The following is an 18,167-nucleotide window of genomic DNA, read 5'->3' on the forward strand; positions in this document are numbered from 1 at the left end:
GTTAATGCAATCAAATGGCAGCCAGCAGGTGTATCCAATTTGTCCTATATATTCAGCAAGCGCTGACGTCGGATTTTATCATAATAAGTTTAAAGTTGTGTCTTTTACATTTCTCATTTATATTATTATTACTACTACTACTACTACTACTACAACTACAGTGTTGGTTCATATTCCACACAGTGTCATTTGGTATTACAATTAAACTTCAAACACCGTTTTTTCTGTAGCTAATGAAACCTGGCAGTATTACAGCAGTCGTTCACTCCTCTTTTACTTATCGTTTATTCATTTACAACAATTGTTTTGTTGATGAAATGCAGTTTGTGCTTCCTCACAGCGCCTCTATGCGGGTAAATTAGATGTATGTTTCAGTTTCACGTATGAGTGGATAAGAGCGCTGCTGCTCTGTCAAAAAGCGGTGAGTATGTTAATATTTTTCGACAGCTCATGGAATAATTCAGACAGTTGACTTGACTAAAAGTATTAACAGAGACACATCTAGACGTTTCTCTTTAATGTCGCTGACCAGTGTTTTGATAATAATCCCTAAGCGTTAGCCTGCTAGCGTACTTGTATTCAATAGCAGAGAGCGAGGTAAACCGTGACGTTAGGGGTTTAATTCGAGTATGTAAACACGTATGTGTGTAGGTTAGACAAGTAACAACGAAGACTGTAAAGCATCAGTTTATCTAGAAATTGATATTTAATTTTAAAGAAAGTTGCTAACTAGCTTCGTGTAAATTGTTATGGTTTCACTTTCCATTCTCAAGGCAGCTAGCGTAGTAGCTAACATGAATATACTGTAAAAACATCGATATAGGTTATTTAAAGGATGTGACAGTCATGCATATCTACAAAATATTAACAATGACTGCAAATAAACGAGAAAATGACTCCTCATGTTTGACAAGTGAATTAACAGACGTGTTGTTGACTCTTGTTTATGCTTCAAACATAATAAATCAGTAAGCCACCTTGTCTAATGCCGCTAAACTTTAACTATAATAAACCCAACTACAGTGTTATTAGTTTGTTTTCTAATGATTTGGCATGAGAAACAATGATCTCCGGTAATTCAGGCCCTGTGTGTTTTAAACCTAAAGCTTTCAAAAACTTTCACTTTCAGCTATGACCTCTCTCAGTGATCAGCTGGAGGAGGTGAGGGTGAATGCGGAAGGCAGCTTGTCTACTCCAGGTTCTGCCCAGGAGATGAGGGCAGGGGTGGCAGCCATGGCCGACATCCCCCTCCCGCCCTCCAGCAAATATCGCTACATTGCTGCTGAAAGCATGCTGACAGAGAACAGTAGTGGGAATAACAGGAATGAGGTAAGAGCTGGTATAATGATTCATTTTCCTCAGCAGTCCAAAGAGTGTATGATTACACAACAGGAAGCAAACGTTTGACCTTTTAATGATCTGACCATTTGCATGTAGTTACCGCATGCAAGGCCATGACCTATGTCTTGATGATTGAGGGGACCAAGGGAGTAGTAATAGATATTTGTATTAAAAGTAATTAAATATTTGGCGGATTTGAAGGAATAAACCGAATTAAAGAAAACAGTAAAAGTATAAATTACAGTAAAACTATTTGCTAATAATATTTGTATTTTAAAATATGCACACATTCATTCTTAATCATATACTTAATATGCCAAAAATGGCTCGGTTATTGTTTCTTGTCACATTATACTCAATTATGAATTACATAAATCACTTAAATGGTTAAAAATTACAAAAAAGTTGAGTAGTTTGCAACAATGGATGTTATTTTCTGTCATAAAACAGTTGTCAAATATTAAATGTAAAGCTACTTTTGTATCTTACCTTGCAGTCTTTCACTGTTAAAACTCTAGCATCATGTTTGGGTTGTGTGAACAGTGGAGCCCACCTTCTTTGATGTGATTGGCCATCTCAGTCACTTTGACATTAACGAGCGCTGTTATAGACTGCTTAGCCATACCTGCCTAAAATATATCTTTTTAGTAATTTTTACAACAAACAAAGTGGTATGCAATAGAGTACAGCAGAGAAGCATCAATAATATCAAATATTGATAAAGTTCATTTCCAAAAAAGTTCAAAAGTCCTAGTTCACTTTTACCAACTGTTGTTGTTTCTGGGCTGTAATGTATTCTTCTTCAGACTATTCTGCTGTACATTAATATCTTCTGATCCTTTTAGTCTCTTAGCCTGCTGCAGAAACTTTCCACTGCTCTTAACATCTTGGAGAAGTATGGCTCAAATCTTACCAATCCCAACAGGCCGAAGTACTGGCGTACAGTAAAGTTCAACAACCCAGTCTTTAGGACCGCCGTAGACTCTATTCAGGTGTGTGGTGGATGAGATTGAGGCTTTTTGTATGAAACCATACTAAATATCTGGTTACTATTGTTTATCTTCTTTCAGGGTGGCAGAGCAGTACTCAACCTGTATGGTTACACCAATCAGCAGCAAGATGGCTTGAGCTTTCCTGATGATGTTGTCCAGCCAGATGTTGGGAAGGTGGCGTCTGTGACTCTTGAGGTCATGTGCCTCCGTATGGAGCTGGACATGCTAATCAAGGTCTGAGGCTGTAAAGTATAAGCAGTCAATGGGTTTTTTCACAAAGAACATTCAGCTCACATAGAATCTGTTCCTTTTCTGTAGGGTACCCATCCTCATCCAGAGTTTTTTGAAAGACTTATTCCCTCCCTCACTGTGCAGGTACAATTTGTTACCATTCTGCACTTAATTAAATGTGGCTGATCATTTATTTGGTTATAAACTAATGACTTGTCCATCCATGCACTTTTGTCAACGTTAAAATTGATATATACATTACCAATCAAAAGGTTTTTTTTTTTTGAAAGAAATGAACACTTTTATTCAGCAAGGGTACATGAATTTGATCAAAAGTGACAGTAAGGACATTTATGATGTTACAAAATAAACACAAAATTATCAATAAAAATGTGTTGCAGTCTCCACATAAAAATTAAGCATCACAGCTGTTTTCAATAATTAGACGTTTCTTGAGCTCAGAATCAGCATAATAGAATAATTTCTGAAGGATCATGTGATCACATGACTGCTGAAAATTCAGCTTTGCCGTCACATTAATAAATGACATTTTAAAATGTAATAAAATAGAAAACACTTATGTTAAATAGTAATAAGTGTTGCTGTATATTTGATAAATAAATACAACCTTGGTGAACATAAGAACTTTTGAATGGTAGTGTATGAATAAGTGAAAGTGCTCCTATCAGATTTGCTAGCTTTGTTGCACGTTACTTGAATACAGTGTCCATATACAGGATGAGGAAATCAGCACAGATGCAGCTGCCTTCTCTCCTAGTGAAAGACCATTGGAAAAACAAACTCTCTCACCTGCGTTGACGCCTTCTCAGCCTAAATCTCCATTCAGTCCAGCACTCTCTCTTTCTTCTCTAGTGCCCTCTAAACATACAGGTAAGCATGTCACATTTACCAACCCTGGCTTTCCATTTAAACAATATATTTAATTGTGAATGTCCACTTTTATCATTTCTATTCCATTAAATTTCTCTGCAGAGAACTGCACCATATGTGGTATCTTTCCGGTGTCTGCTCACTGTCCCACCTGTACTCAGCGGCTGTGCACAGAATGTGACAGGCTGTATCACTCCCATTCAGGACGTTCCACACACATTAGGATTCCTGTGACTTCCTCAAAAGCCACGAAACGGCTCAGGTTAGCACTGTTATCATTTTAAAGGTTGAGAGATTTGTGTAGAGGATTTTATTCAACAGATCTGTATGTCTTTATTTCTTTTTTTTTAGCTCATCATTGTCAACATGGCAGTGTTCATACTGCACTACAGTAAATTCAATGCAGCAGGTTTTGTGTGAAACCTGTGATCGACCCCGCCTGTCCTCTGCTGCTCCATCTCTACAGGAAGAGCAATCACAGCCCTCTACAATATCTGGTTAGTCTGTACATCCTTTTTTTCTAGTTTACTCTCACTTTTTCCACACTAAATAGGCTGTCAGACCTGTTTGACCTTTTGATATGTCAGGTTGGTAATCGAACAGCACAAATAAACATCTAAATTCTGTTTTTTGCCCATCACTTTCTTCAATTAGAGTGGCAATGTAAAAGCTGCACTGTGGTGAATGCAGGCAGCAGCATTCTGTGCGAGGTGTGTGAGCGCCCTCGTCTGGCCACCAAACCTCCTGTCACACCCTCACGCCCAACCCCCACTGCCGCAGGACTAACGGACAGCCAGGTGCCACGATCCACTACATTCCATATGCAATTTTCTGAAAGATAGTTTTGTTTATTGATAGATTTTAAAGGTGAAATGTATAATTTCTGTGCCAATACGTCAAATCAAGTGACCTTTATTTATATAGTGCTATATACAATACAGATTTCAGAGCAGTTTCATAGTAATAAGCAGCAGAATAACAGAATCAGTTATGCAAACTTCTTTAAATATGAGATCAAATTCTGCTGGAAAGCAGCTCTAAAGAGACAGTGTCATATTCAGCTCTAGTCAGTTCAGTGTTGGTTCAGTTCAATTCAAAAAGTGTTTCATTAATTGTTCAAGTTCATTAATTATGAAATTAGTTCAGTGCTGCTATTAGGAGCTCTACAGAAGGCAACAGTGTTGTTATTCATCTCAAGTCAGTTCAATGTTGATTCAGCGTTGAGGTTGCAAAATTCATAAATTATTAAACTAATTCTATTCAGCTAAAAGCTGCTCTACAGACAATAGTGTCATCCAGCTCAATTCAGTTCAGTTGTGTTCTCATCCGATAGTGTCAGTGCATTCAAATTGATAATATAACTGAATGAAGAATGTTGCAAAAAGTAATGTAAAGACATTCATTAATTGATGAGCATATTCTGATTTGTCATTGCAAATGTCTCTTGCTGAGTTTTATCCTGAATTTAGGTTCCTGTTTTGACTTCTCCTATTTTCCTTATGTCATTCAGTGGGTTTGCCAGTTTTGTACGTACGTCAACCACACACCATCACCTGTATGCGAAATGTGTTGTCTTTCGAGATCAGAGCCTGCTCTATCACCCCCTAAGCCCCTCCCACTCTCACCAGTCAAGGACATCGCACCGCTTCCAGCCCCACCTAAAGTCAGTTCTACTGAGGACCCTGATTTGAAAAGGCAAAGATTGATGAAGGAGGAAGGGCTTAAACTCATTCAGCTCATTCGTGTAAGTCTGATATGTTGTTGTTGTTGTTGTAGCCTGAGTATTATCCTCAGAAGTTTACAAGCTTCCTCATTGTCTCTGTCCTTTTCTCAGGAGGCAGAGAAGAAAGGAGTGAGCCCGGAGGAGGTTTACAGCAGCATGTGTGTGTCGGGAAACAGTAATGTAATGCCGTATGACTGGCTGAAAGCAGAGCTACCTCATGTGCTTGATGAGATCTGTGTGATGGCTGCATCCTGCCAGCAAGAACCCAACGCACAATCTAACTGTTCAGAGGGGAACAATGGCCAGGATGGACAAAAGAACAATGCTGTGCCCCTGTCCAGAGCAGAAGCCAAACGGGCCTGGCTGGCAGCAGGGGGAGATAATGAGAAGGCTGTCAGGCAGGCTCTCAGACACCGTAGAGTTAAAGTGAGTCAAGTATGTCTTTGTGCATCCAATGATACTGATTGAGCATGTTATGGCTTTAATTTTGGGGAATTTCATTTGTGTTTCCAGACCTTTCAGAATAGTCAGTGGCTTAACTTTAAATGCTAACATTAAAATTGAAGGGATGGGGGGGGATACAGCTTAATTTGCAGAAACTCTAAGTCAAGCTGTGTTTTAGAATTTTATAATGCTTAACAGATCGGTAGTCTTTTATACTTATAGGTACATATTTGAATATATATATATATATATATATATATATATAAGCAAGTTTTTATTTATAGTATCAGCTGATACTGTTTTTTTTTTTTTTCATTACGCATGCTCATTTGCCTTTTTTTATATTTGGATTACTTTCGCCATCAAACACTTGCATTAAGTTAATCTTTAAAATCACTAATAATTTAATAACATTGTTAAATGTCTTTTTTTAAATAGTTTTTATAATGTTGTGATGCCTAACCTCACTTGTAGTTTTTCATATTCATTTAGTTTTTAATATATTTATACAAAATAATATAGAATTTTAACATTGGCCGTAACATGAATATAATTGTCAGCTTATCAGTATCTTCCAGAATTGTAATACAGGTGCATTCCTGGTAAATATGACATTTTGTTTGTTAGGTAAAAGAGCTTGGCTCTCTGGGCTTTAATGATGTGGCCCGCTGTGAAGAAGCCCTGCGGCAGAGTGGAGGGGATGTGAGGGGGGCTCTTGTTCTGCTGCAGCGCCCTTTACTGGACTCATTCCATCAGCGCATGTGGAGCGACGAACCAGAGGCCCCCATCGACATCAACCATCCAGATAAACAGGTGACTGGCCTTTTACCTTAATGGAGCTTCACTGAGAAACTGCATTGCTTTCTTACCACTAGATGTGTGAAACAGTTTTTACAAAACAACTTGGTCTGTATTATCTTTTGTGTGATACATGTGTATATATACTATATATATATATATATATATATATATATATAATGCTGGCCAGCAAAGATGTTCAAATTGGTCAGTGGTCAAAATGTTATGTTATTTAACATGGCTTATTTACTTATTTATTCTTTGTCTGTCTTCAGCATGTTTGCCGTAGGTTGCTGGCAGTGTTTGATCTGCCCAGCTGGGGGCGCTGTGAGCTGGTTCTGTCACTGCTGCAGGACCCTACAGCCACATACACACTGGAGGATGTGGTTCAGGCCGTGCGTGAATCACACGACCGGGACTTCATTCGCCGTGTCCTGAATAAGGAATGCCCCATCTGCCTGTCAGTTTTTCCCCACAGCAAGGTACTTTGCCTCAGCTCCTTCTCTGTGATTTGCTCCAAATCTTGCACCTTTTACACCAGCATGCCCTTACCTTTAGGCTCATGAACCGTTTACCCAAAAATCATCATCAAGGCCCAATCCCATTTCTACCCCTTAGCCCTTCCCCTTTCGATTCGAGAATTGTTTCGATTCTCTTTTGGTTGGAGGGGTAGGGGTAGGGGAAGGGCCAGATAGCCCTTCAAACGAAGATTTTTCAGGACCACACTTCAAACGAAGGGGTATGAATTATCTCAGAGTAAACCGGCTACAGCGGCAACGTGGCTGCCCGAGCGAACAAAAAGAACCATAAATGTGAGGATTTTTGGCATTAATAAAGGTTTTAATGAAAAGTAATCATTGGTTTTGTTACATTCAATCGTGAGTTCATATTTACGGTCATGTTGTTCAAAGAAATGTTTGCAAAAAATTGCTAAAGTTTGCTAACGTCATTATCGTTACTGACTGCACGAGAGTGCCACAACATATTTTCATGTCTGATCAGGACTATAACCACCATAGACATTGAGAGGGGGGGGGTTTCTAGTCCCCCAATAATTAGAAATCGCTAAACCTTTTTCTCAAATATTTCCCTCTCTCGAGAGAGGGAAAGAGATGAAAGTTGCATGTATGCGCGTCTCTCTTTACAACGAGTGAGTTTACTTCAAAAATAGCGATTGGAAAATATAATGTACCGATTCGATATTTAAACTATTATTAATAAGAGTTGTGGGGCAGCATTGACAAGTTTCTTTTCTCCTGAATGTGTGAGCTGCACGATCTCCTAGATAGAAAGATATGTATATATATGTGTGTGTGTGTGTGTGTCAGTAAGCAGAACGGTAATTAAAGGCTCTAATGCACACCAGTATAGGTGTGTGTATTGTAGGAGCTAGATGACATATGATGACGTGTGACGGCATAGTATTGGTGTCCCAATTCTTAGGGGAATATTTTCACCCCTACCCCTTGACACTCTGTTTCAAGGGATAAGGGGTAGGCGGAGGGGGTATAAAATAGAATTGTGATTGGGCCTAAGTCATCATTTATTCACCATTACTTTGTTCCAAACCTGTACAACTTTCTTTCTTCTGTGGAACACAAAAGAAAATATTTTGAAGAATTTTGGTAGCCGAACAGTTTTGGTTCCCATTGACTTGTATTGTAATACTTGACCATGTAATGGAAGTCAACAGGAATAATAATGTATGTGTGTGAAAGTACCTTACATTAAGTCAGGACTATTTTTTGGTGTGTCTTTCTTAGATGCAGTCTTTGACATCGTGCCAGTGCTCTGTATGCTGTGGATGTTTCAAGCAGCATTTCACCATAGCGGTGAGGGACAAGCACATCAGAGACATGGTGTGTCCTGTCTGCACAGAGCCTGACATCAACGACCCTGAGCACCTGAACAGCTACTTCTCCACTCTGGACATACAGGTACTGCAAGAGAGAAAAAAAAATATAAGGATGGACAGTGCAATACTGAGCCTTAACACAGCAGCATTATAACTGGGCTTCAAAAAACTACTCACAGTGACGTATGAACGATCTTGTGTGTGTGTGTGTGACTGACCAGCTCAGGGATTGTCTTGAAACGGACGTGTACGATCTTTTCCACACGAAACTGACTGAGCAGGCTCTCATCAAGGACCCAAAGTTCCTGTGGTGCAGCCATGTGAGTGACACTGCCTCCTTGCACTTCGTCACTATTCATTTCTTAGAGATTGCGCTCATGCTCAAACAGCTGTAGTTTCATTCAAGCGCATTTTACAGTGATCTGAAAAGAGGTGCATGATGTGAGTTGTCTTCATGTTTGCGTTTCTTTCACTCTCTTCTCATTTTCACAGTGCTCATATGGCTTCATCTATGATGGCGATCAACTCAAGGTCACCTGTATGCAGTGCAGGAAAAGCTTCTGTGCTCAATGCAAAAAACCAGTAAGAAAGCGAGAAACAGATATGTTGGGGAGTAATTAAAAGTACTGAAATGAAAAATTCACCCATGTTTTTTCATAGAATGACCGTAGTCAGTAGCTTCAAAATAGTTTTGCAAATGCAATAACGCATTATGTTTACCAGCAAATCAAAAACACACTCTCATATGTATGTGTAATGACAAAAAACTGAACAAATACTTCATTGAATTATGGAAGTTAATGTTTTAGTCTTTCTGTCTGCCTCTCTTTGCAGTGGGAGGCGCAGCATATGGGGCTCTCGTGTGAGCAGTTCCAGCTGTGGAAGCGAGAGAATGACCCCGAGTACCAGAAGCAGGGCTTGGCCGGATATCTGCGTGACAATGGGATCAGTGAGTCACCTTTTGATCTGCTCTTTGGACCTGTGCTTTCACTCTTCTAATCCACATATACTCACAGCTAACAGTACCGCTGCTATCACCGCCCCTGCCCCATTCTGACTGCCAGAATATATCTGAGCAGAATTACCCTTAAGAAACATGTTGCCTGCTCATACTTTTTTGTTTTGTTTGGTCCAGTGGTGAAGGAAAACCAAATCAAATATTAATGTTGGGTATTTTTCACTTGCAGGCATTTTTATTCTGACTTGTTCACACCTCGAGAGAGAGTTACTGATTGCTCGGTAGTTGTTTCTAATGTAGCATTTCACTTTAGACTTTTTCTCTCCCTCTCTTTTGTTCTGAATCCATCCTTCTGGTTTTCTTTTTATCTGTATGTCTGTCATTCTGTCTATACATCAGAAGATAAATTTACTGATTCAGTATGATGAAATATTAAATACAAAGTTCTGTAGATGGCTATCTATCTATCGTCTGTAACACAGATGGGTATGCAGCATATGTTAATTGTGACAAATCAGGATATGAATGGTCAGCAATAGAAAAGATGGTCTTATAGCCTAAAATGTGGTCTTATAGCCATATTCAGATTAAGTTCAGTACACACCCATTCTAAGTTTAAATAAGGAGTTTTAAGAATTTGACCACTGCTTTTCAGATACTGTTATAAATGTATACAGTGCCTTGCTAAAGTATTCATACTTTGTATTTACATATATATTTTTTTCACGTTTTGTTGTGTTGCAACCTTATGTTAAACTGCTTTAAATTACTCTGAGTGAAGTTAACCTGTGGCAAATTCAATTGAATGGGTATGATTTGGAAAGGCACACATGTCTTAATAAAAGGTCTAACAGCTGAAAATGCATATTAGAGCAAAGACAAGCCCTGAGGTAAAAAAAAAAAAAAACTGTCTGTAGAGCTCAGAGACAGGATCGCATCAAACCACACATCTGGGAAAGAGTTCAGAAAAAAATTCTGCTGCATCGAATGTTCATAGAAGCATGTAGCCTCCATTATCCATAATGGAAGACGTTTGGAACAACCAGAACTCTTCCTAGAGCTGGCCTCCTGGCCAGACTGAGCAATTGATGGAGAAGGGCTTTGGTTAATGTGGTGACCAAGAACCTGATGGTCACTCTACTTGAGCTCCATGATCATATGTGGAGATAGGAGAAACATCATTGCAAAACTCCACCGATCTGGGCTTTATGGTGGTGTGGCCAAACTCAATCCTCTCCTCAGTGAAGATGCATAAAAACACACTTGGAATTTGCAAAAAAAGGACCCTCAGACTGTGAATAACAAGATTATCTGGTCTGATGAATCTCAATTCCCACAAGTAAAGTGTGCTGGTAGCAGGCTGTTTTTCAGAGGCAGGGACTGAGGGACTCGTCAGAGTAGAAGAAAAGCTCAGTGCACTAAAATATAGAGATGGCCTTAAAGAAAACACAGTCCAGAGCATTCAGAACCTCAGACTGGGCAGAAGGTTCACCTTCCAACAGGACAACGGACCTAAGCACACAGCAAGAGTGGCTTATAGACAACTCTGTGAATGTCCTTGAGTGGCCCAGCCACAGCCTGAGCTTGAACCCAAACAAATATTTCTGGAGAAACCTGAAAATGTGCGTCTGCCCCTATCCAACCTGACAAAGCTTGAGAGGTGAAGAGGTGATGTGAAGAATGGCAGATAATTGCCAAATGCTGATGTGCAAAGCTTGACGCTTCATACCCAAAAAGACTTGAGGTTGTAAAGGTGCTTTAGCTAAGTACTGAGTTAAGTACATTGCATAAGTATTTTTTTGTGTTTTTTTTTTTTTAATAAATTTACAAAGTTGTGACTGTTCTGTGTTTTCTTTGTCATTATGGTGTATGGAGTGTAGATTTTTTTTTTTGGAATAAAAAGTCATTTAAAGCAGTTCAACATAAGGCTGCAACATGACAAAATGTGAAAAAAAAAATGAAGGGGTTTGAATACTTTCGCAAGGCACTGTAAATCTATAAAATGGATGAATGTAAAAAAAAATAAAGATCAGTGTTAAGATAATCGGTGTTATTCACTTCACCTGTCATTGGTCATAATGTTATCCCTGATCGGTGTCTGTGTGTGCATATATATATATATATATATATATATATATACACACACAAAGATCAGTGAGTAACACTGATCTTCATCGTGGCACCTGTTTGTGGGTGGGATATATTAGACTGCAAGTGAACATTTTGTCCTAAAAGTTGATGTGTTCAAAGCAGGTAAAATGGGCAAGCGTAAGGATTTGAGCAAGTTTGACAAGGGCCAAATTGTGACAACTGGGTCAGAGCATTTCCAAAACTGGGATTTAGGGAACTTGGCCTTTATGTTCCTCATATTTATAATCCTGTGGAACAGGAAGTCATGGCTGGACAATTTCATGCTCCTAGTCACCCTGGTGTGCTAAACAATGTAAATATGAATGGGAATATACTTCAGAGATATTTTACTTATAAGAATTTCTAGGGGTGCCAATAATTGTGGCCAACATGCTTTGGAGAAAAAAAATTCAACATGAGATTTTCTCCCCAATTTCAATTGGTTTACTTCAATGAACGGTTCGAATTTTTGTACGTTTTTGAATGAATGATCAGAAAGTTAAACTATGCAGATTTATTTTCACAGCCGCCTTTGCTCATATTTACCAAGGGTGCCAATATTAGTGAAGGGCAGTATATACTGTATGTATTTGTCTGTTAACGGTTACAGGAAAAATATCTTGATCTCTTAGATTTACCTGAATTTTCAATGTGATTTGATTGTCACAACAATAGACAAACACAGTCTGTGTGATTATGCAAATTATGTTTCATGTTTTTATCAAACGCAATGTAAACATCCACTGTACAGGGTGAAAAAATGGTCACACATCCCATTCTTTCTGTCATGCAGTGTTTTCTGTCTTGTAGCTTGCCCAAACTGCAGGTTCCAGTATGCTCTGGCCAGGGGCGGCTGTATGCACTTCAGTTGTTCTCAGTGCAGGTATCAGTTCTGCAGTGGATGTAACAACCCCTTCCACACAGTGAGTTCCTGTCTCGTCTTGTTGTCTTAGGATTGTTTGTGCCTATTTGTAGCTCTATGTGCATGATATACTGCGCTGTACGTGACTGTGATACTCAGTTTGAAGCCAGCTATGGCTGGGCTATAAGTAGAAGCCTTCTCGGGAGCACTGTTTCTTCCCTCTTTTTTTATTCATCCTCTTTCCCTCACACACTTGCTCACTTCTTCTCTGGCAGACGTGTGCAGTGAACCAGTGTACTGTGACAGGTCTGCATGCCCATCACCCCAGAGACTGCCTCTTCTACCTCCGAGACTGGGAGCCTGCCAGGCTTCAGGCCTTACTGCAGGTACACACACTCTCGATTTAGTACAGGCACACATATTTCTTCCTACACGTTCACACGCACCGCACTCGTGTGCCACGTTTGGTTGTGAAATATCACTTCTCATCTCCACTGTTTTATTTCGGATACTTGTTTGAACGTCATTTTGTTTCCTCAGAAAAAGGGGGTGAACTACAATACTGACACTGCACCAGGAGCACAGACTGGTACGTCTTTATTTGTGAGGTTTATACTTTTGGTTTGTTCTAAAGGCCTGTTCACACAAAGAATGATAACTATATTAGCGTCCATACCAGCACATGAAAATGTTCTGCTGTTGTTGTCTTTCACTTTAAATGCTTGAGCTTGGGTGGATTCTGATTAGCTGTTAATGGTTTTTATCATTCCTCAGCTGGAAAAATAAATGTTATGAAGGTGATTCTCATTACTGTTATAGCTGTAGTGTGGACTTCACTATTCTCATAGAATTAAAATTATTATTAAAACTTTATAGCTGTCGTTAGTTATCGTCCTTGGTGTGAGTGGGCCTTAACTCTGTGGCCTTATTTCAGTCTGTCTTATCTACCCCAGTACTTCTGTAATCTTTTTGTCTGTGTCTGTCTCTTCATCTAATTTGTCCGTCTTAAAGTCTAGTTTGCTTCCAATTTCACTCTTTATCTCAACTGCCCAGTGGAGAAAAATGGCTTTTACTGTAATGAAAGCCTAAAAGCTGGACTAAATGTCCGTCCAATTACCGCTTCTCAGGCCGAGGCTATATTTGTACCATGAAATCGTAGTCAAACATACACCTACTCCTTACAGCTTTATTTCACTCTCTGTTCCACTTCTTTTACTAAAAATGTCTTCCTGGAAAACTACCTTTCCCCCAAATGCATCCTTGCTGTGGTGTTTTTGCGTCAGGTGTGTGCGGAGTGATCGAGCAGAAAGACGAAGGGACTCTTCAGACCGATTCGCCATGTGGGGCTCAGACTCAGCCGGGCCAGGCAGGACTCTGCGAGTGAGTGACATCATTGTTACCATGTTGACTCACTGCTCCCTGTACACTCATAAAAATAAAGCTTCTTTATTGGCATCTATGGTTTCATGAAGAACCTTTAAAGGGGTCGTGAACTGCCTTTGTTTTTATTTTGTACTGTTCTCTGAGGTCCACTTATAAAGTTATCAAGATTTTACATCAAGAAACATCAGAATTTAGAAGTAATAAGCTATTTTCTGTCCTGTTTTTAACCCCCTCAACTGAACACTCTGTTTGAATAGGCGTGGTGGATTGTAGACTTGGATGTAAATGGCCACTGTTATGATCGGCTAATAGTTGTGTATGTTTGATAGCGTACGTCCCTCATAGATGGACGCTGCTGTGATTTAGGTCAAAAATGCATAAATAACTCCATATACAATGCCGTGAAAAACAGGAAGGGGACAAAAACATTTTCACAGCACTGTATATCAAACGATCTGTAAGAAGAGACAAAAAGCAATAGTGACCACGTTTTGAAAAGAGTTACTCATAAAAACAATGCAAATACTGTTTTCCCACAACTTGGCACTGCACAGCATCTTGTTGTCTTCATAGCCATCTTTATCGTTTGGTTTCTGTGTAGACCTGTGCGTTCGCCTCTCTCGTAAGCACTACATGTGTGAATTGGTGGGTGGGGCTAAACAGGCAATGATGTAGAAGCAGGTGTTGATTTTCTTCTGTGGAGGCGGTGCTTATCCACACTATTACATCATAGAGTAGAACATTCCACAAACTGTCATTTTGGCACATTGGCTTCAATATAAGCTGTTTCTAGACTAACAATAAAGAAATATGATCATATTTTCTTGACCTGGTAAGGACTCTAGCCGCTGCATTTTGGACCACCTGTAGCTTGTTTATTGAAGATGCAGGACAACCACCTAGCAGTGCATTACAATAGTCCAGTCTAGAGGTCATGAATGCATGAACTAGCTTTTATATAGTATACTATATAGTTGGGTATCATCGGCATAACAGTGGAAACTAATCCCGTATTTTCTAATAATATTACCAAGGGGCAACATGTATATTGAAAAAAGCAGAGGACCTAGGACAGATCCTTGTGGCACTCCATATTTTACTGGTGATATAGAACCTTTGCATTCCATAAAAGGTTCTTCATAGTGGATAAAAGTTCTTCAGTTTATTAAAATGTTCTTCACACTAAGAGAAAAAAGGGTTCTTTTAGTAACTGAAATTCAGTAACAGTACACAAACATGTTGAAGAAAAGACCACACTTTTAATTGTGCACTTGGTTACATCCTTTTTGGCAGTACCATCAACTTTATCAATGTGAATCATTTTTAAATCAGTCTTTCTTTCTGCTAATAGCTAGAAGTAAAAAGCTCAAGATAGGCTATAAATGTATTTCAGCATCACCACCACTAAGCTTCTGACAACTCTTCAGTCTTTAAGATCTACAAATTTGAGTTAGAATAGTTTTGCAGGATCACTAGTATATTCTCAGTGAGGCTGTAAATGCGGACTAGTGAGTATGAGTTTTCCTGGTTGGCATGATGACATTTAATGTCTTCGACAACCTCTGTAGTCCCGTTTGGCCACTTGTTAACAACCGCTTTTTTCAAGACCCATAAAAGCCTAGAAAATCATGAGCGAGGTATTACTGGTGTATTTTATGTTGTAGAATGAAATGTTAAAATTCAGCTTTTGTTAAACACGGATGTTATTTCAGGCTTTCAACCAAAAACTCATAAAAAAAAAATCATTGACTTCAGGATGATGGAGCCTTCCTGCAGCACCCTATAACATAAAGACTCTCACAAATGTTTAAATACTTGGAATATGTCAACGCTAATATGCTGTATAGTTTTTAAATTGCCACAGTGCGAGTAAACAAAAATTGTAATACCGTTAAAATTGTGACTGCAGTATGCTCTAGTCTTAAGCGGGATTATAGAGACACTGACAAAAATGGCAAAATGCAATGCAGTGCAATGACCAAAGACATCTGTTGACGTAAAAAGTTAAAATATAAGCCCTGTGTACTCAACAAGACAAAATTACCCAAATTACTTTTTAGGAGTAAATAAAATGGTGTTACTCTGTTTCAGGAAGCATTATCGAGAGTACCTGGTCAGCCTCATTAATGGGCATTCTATTGACCCCGCCCCCCTTTACGCTCCCGATGAGCTGACTGTGGCCTGCAGGAGATACCATGTGGACATCAGACAGGGGGATGGAGAAGATGAGAGAGCATACTTTGCCAGACTGCTTAAGGTGGACTGATACTGTCTTTTCTTCCGTCAATAAGCATTACTTCTTTTTTTTGTACAGCTATCAAACTCTTTCTTTGCCTTTCACATCTGCAGAAACTCATGGATGACGTGCCTCTGGGTGACAAGGTCCCTCGCAAGAAGTGAAAACTTATTTTTCCGTGATCATTTAACCTGTACTGACTATTTTAACTGTAGCTCTACTTTATGATATGAGCTGTGAGGTCGACAGAATGGTAAACGCAGTGCTTCCCTGTTCTTAATGTGATGTAGTTGCACACTTTTGCACAATGCACACACTGGTGTATGTTTTCTTTTTACTCTTAAGGTTTTGTGATTGAAAATTCTTGCTTTTAATCGTGTTTTGATTTTAATCGCCCTCAAATAGCATTATAGTTGTAACTTGATTTAACAAAACAAAAAAACACTTTGACAGCTATAATGAAACCACTTATGGTCTCTGAATGAATGAAAAACGTATCTATGTGCATTCACAATTTAAATTTTAAGCACCAAAATTGTAAAACAACAGCATTTTAAATGGTTTATGGGTTAACCTTTCAGTTGATTGTACTTTAAAGGAACACTCCACTATTTTTGAAAATAGGCTCATTTTCCAACTCCCCTAGAGTAAAACAGTTGAGTTTTACCGTTTTCTAATCCATTCAGCCGATCTCGGGGTCTGGCGGTAGCTCCTTTAGCTGTAGCTTAGCATAGATCATTGAATCTGATTAGACCGTTGGCATCTCGCTCAAAAATGACCACAGAGTTTCTATATTTTTCCTACTTAAAACTTGACTCTTCTGTAGTTACATCGCGCACGAAGACCGACGGAAAATGAAAAGTTGCGATTTTCTAGGCCGATATGGCTAGGAACTATACTCTCATTCCGGCGTAATAATCAAGGAACTTTGCTGCCGTACTGTGGGTGCAGCAGGTGCAATGATATTACGCAGCACCTGAAAATAGTCCCCAGCACGGTCCCTGTGCAAGCAGGTGGTCACGTTGGTTATGTTGATGGAAGTTAGCCTATTTTCAAAAATAGTGGAGTGTTCCTTTAAGCTGTTCATTATCAGAGTTTATTTAACCAGAGTTAAATGAGAAACTAAGCCTGCAGAAGGATAGGTGTCAAATGACATACAATCAAAGTTATAATGGCATGATGTTTTAAATGTGTATGTAAATATATATAAATGTGATTAAACATATAATTTATAAAATGTTGACTCTAGTGTTTCAAAGAGAGCAAAATGGTCAATAATCGTTAAAAAACGGTAAAACCAGCAGTCATGTTGATGTCACTCGATCAACATCTCAAAGACATGTTCTTTATTACTTTTCCATCCAGTCGTATCAAGGTTGTCTCTGAGATCAGAGCCCTTAAAACACATTTTTGCTCATCTCTGTATAAGTCTTAAAGCCATTTACAGTGGGGTTGTAGTCAAGGAAACCACTGATCAGATGCTATTTTTAGTCTGAGGACATTTGTGCAGCCAGATATTCCTGAATTTATGAATTTCATTTTTGAAGCGCATGATCATGGAAGAGCATGGGCCATTTTAAGCAGAAATTATAGGCACACATAATGAGAAAGTCAATGATATTTTAAAGAGGTCATTATTCTAAGCAATGAGAATTACATGCACTGTAAATTTTTACGATGCTGACTGGTCACATGCAGTAGTTGAATTTTTTAAAAGTTTACACTATTTGTTCCCTTAAATATGCCGTATCACTTTACCTATATAATATACCAGTATAATACTCTACTTAGCTGTTGTTCACCAATGTAGGGTTCATCAGAAGCACACTTAACTGCTCAGCTGTGAAATATTGAGTTTCCCATCAGGATATAGGATATCCTACCAGCCACTTATCCCGCCCTAATGAGGGCAGTTTGCTGCACGACAAGGTATAAGATATAACTGATGGAAAACACAACTGGAACAGTTGCCTTTGTGTGACCGACTCTTCTGAGTGTTCTTGAATGTATCACACAAAACCTTGATAGCTACAATCAAAACGGTTAGTGGGTAGATTGTATTGTTCTGTTTTTCTGCATATTGATTGGCTCTGCAGAAAGCACTGACATAAGAAATGCATGATGGGATATGGTGATAGAGGAAACCCCATGAGGAGCAGAGGACAGACTGACACATGTTCTGAGGTAATTGTCTGTGTGAGGGCACAGCAGTGAAAGAGCGGTCCATATTTATCAAAAAGAAGCCTTTGTATGATTATTTTGAGACACATTTTGGCAACACTTTACAATAAGGTCCTATTAGGTAGGCCTAATGTTAGTTTTT

General features: G+C 39.0%; 1 protein-coding gene across 2 annotated transcripts; it reads left to right on the plus strand.

Annotated features, from left to right (window-relative positions):
* The first annotated feature begins 144 nt into the window (after positions 1-144).
* rnf31 (ring finger protein 31) lies at positions 145-16,496 on the plus strand. Of its 2 annotated transcripts, none has more exons than XM_016271217.1 (23): positions 145-353; positions 1,130-1,329; positions 2,187-2,333; positions 2,412-2,567; positions 2,652-2,708; positions 3,302-3,455; positions 3,558-3,717; positions 3,807-3,952; positions 4,110-4,252; positions 4,966-5,199; positions 5,290-5,604; positions 6,250-6,435; positions 6,696-6,902; positions 8,184-8,357; positions 8,497-8,595; positions 8,768-8,857; positions 9,110-9,224; positions 12,174-12,286; positions 12,501-12,611; positions 12,766-12,814; positions 13,509-13,605; positions 15,700-15,865; positions 15,958-16,496. In XM_016271217.1, the coding sequence occupies exons 2-23, from the start codon at positions 1,132-1,134 to the stop codon at positions 16,006-16,008; spliced, it is 3,168 nt and encodes a 1,055-aa protein (XP_016126703.1). In that variant the 5' UTR covers positions 145-353; positions 1,130-1,131; the 3' UTR covers positions 16,009-16,496. The 2 variants fall into 2 exon arrangements, with proteins under 2 accessions (XP_016126703.1, XP_016126694.1); XM_016271208.1 differs by having other exon boundaries at positions 352-421.
* The last annotated feature ends 1,671 nt before the right edge of the window (positions 16,497-18,167 follow it).

Source organism: Sinocyclocheilus grahami, unplaced genomic scaffold, assembly GCF_001515645.1.
Source record: "Sinocyclocheilus grahami isolate Dianchi unplaced genomic scaffold, SAMN03320097.WGS_v1.1 scaffold5.1, whole genome shotgun sequence".
Lineage (NCBI taxonomy): Eukaryota > Metazoa > Chordata > Actinopteri > Cypriniformes > Cyprinidae > Sinocyclocheilus > Sinocyclocheilus grahami.

What these genes read in the sequence shown, in the direction of transcription:
- rnf31 (XM_016271217.1), top strand. Translation starts at nt 1,132, where the DNA reads ATGACCTCTCTCAGTGATCAGCTGGAGGAGGTGAGGGTGAATGCGGAA. An exon ending in ACAGCCCTCTACAATATCTG is followed by an intron (nt 3,953 to 4,109) that starts GTTAGTCTGTAC and finishes TTCTTCAATTAG; the next exon opens with AGTGGCAATGTAAAAGCTGC. An exon ending in TCAACCATCCAGATAAACAG is followed by an intron (nt 6,436 to 6,695) that starts GTGACTGGCCTT and finishes GTCTGTCTTCAG; the next exon opens with CATGTTTGCCGTAGGTTGCT.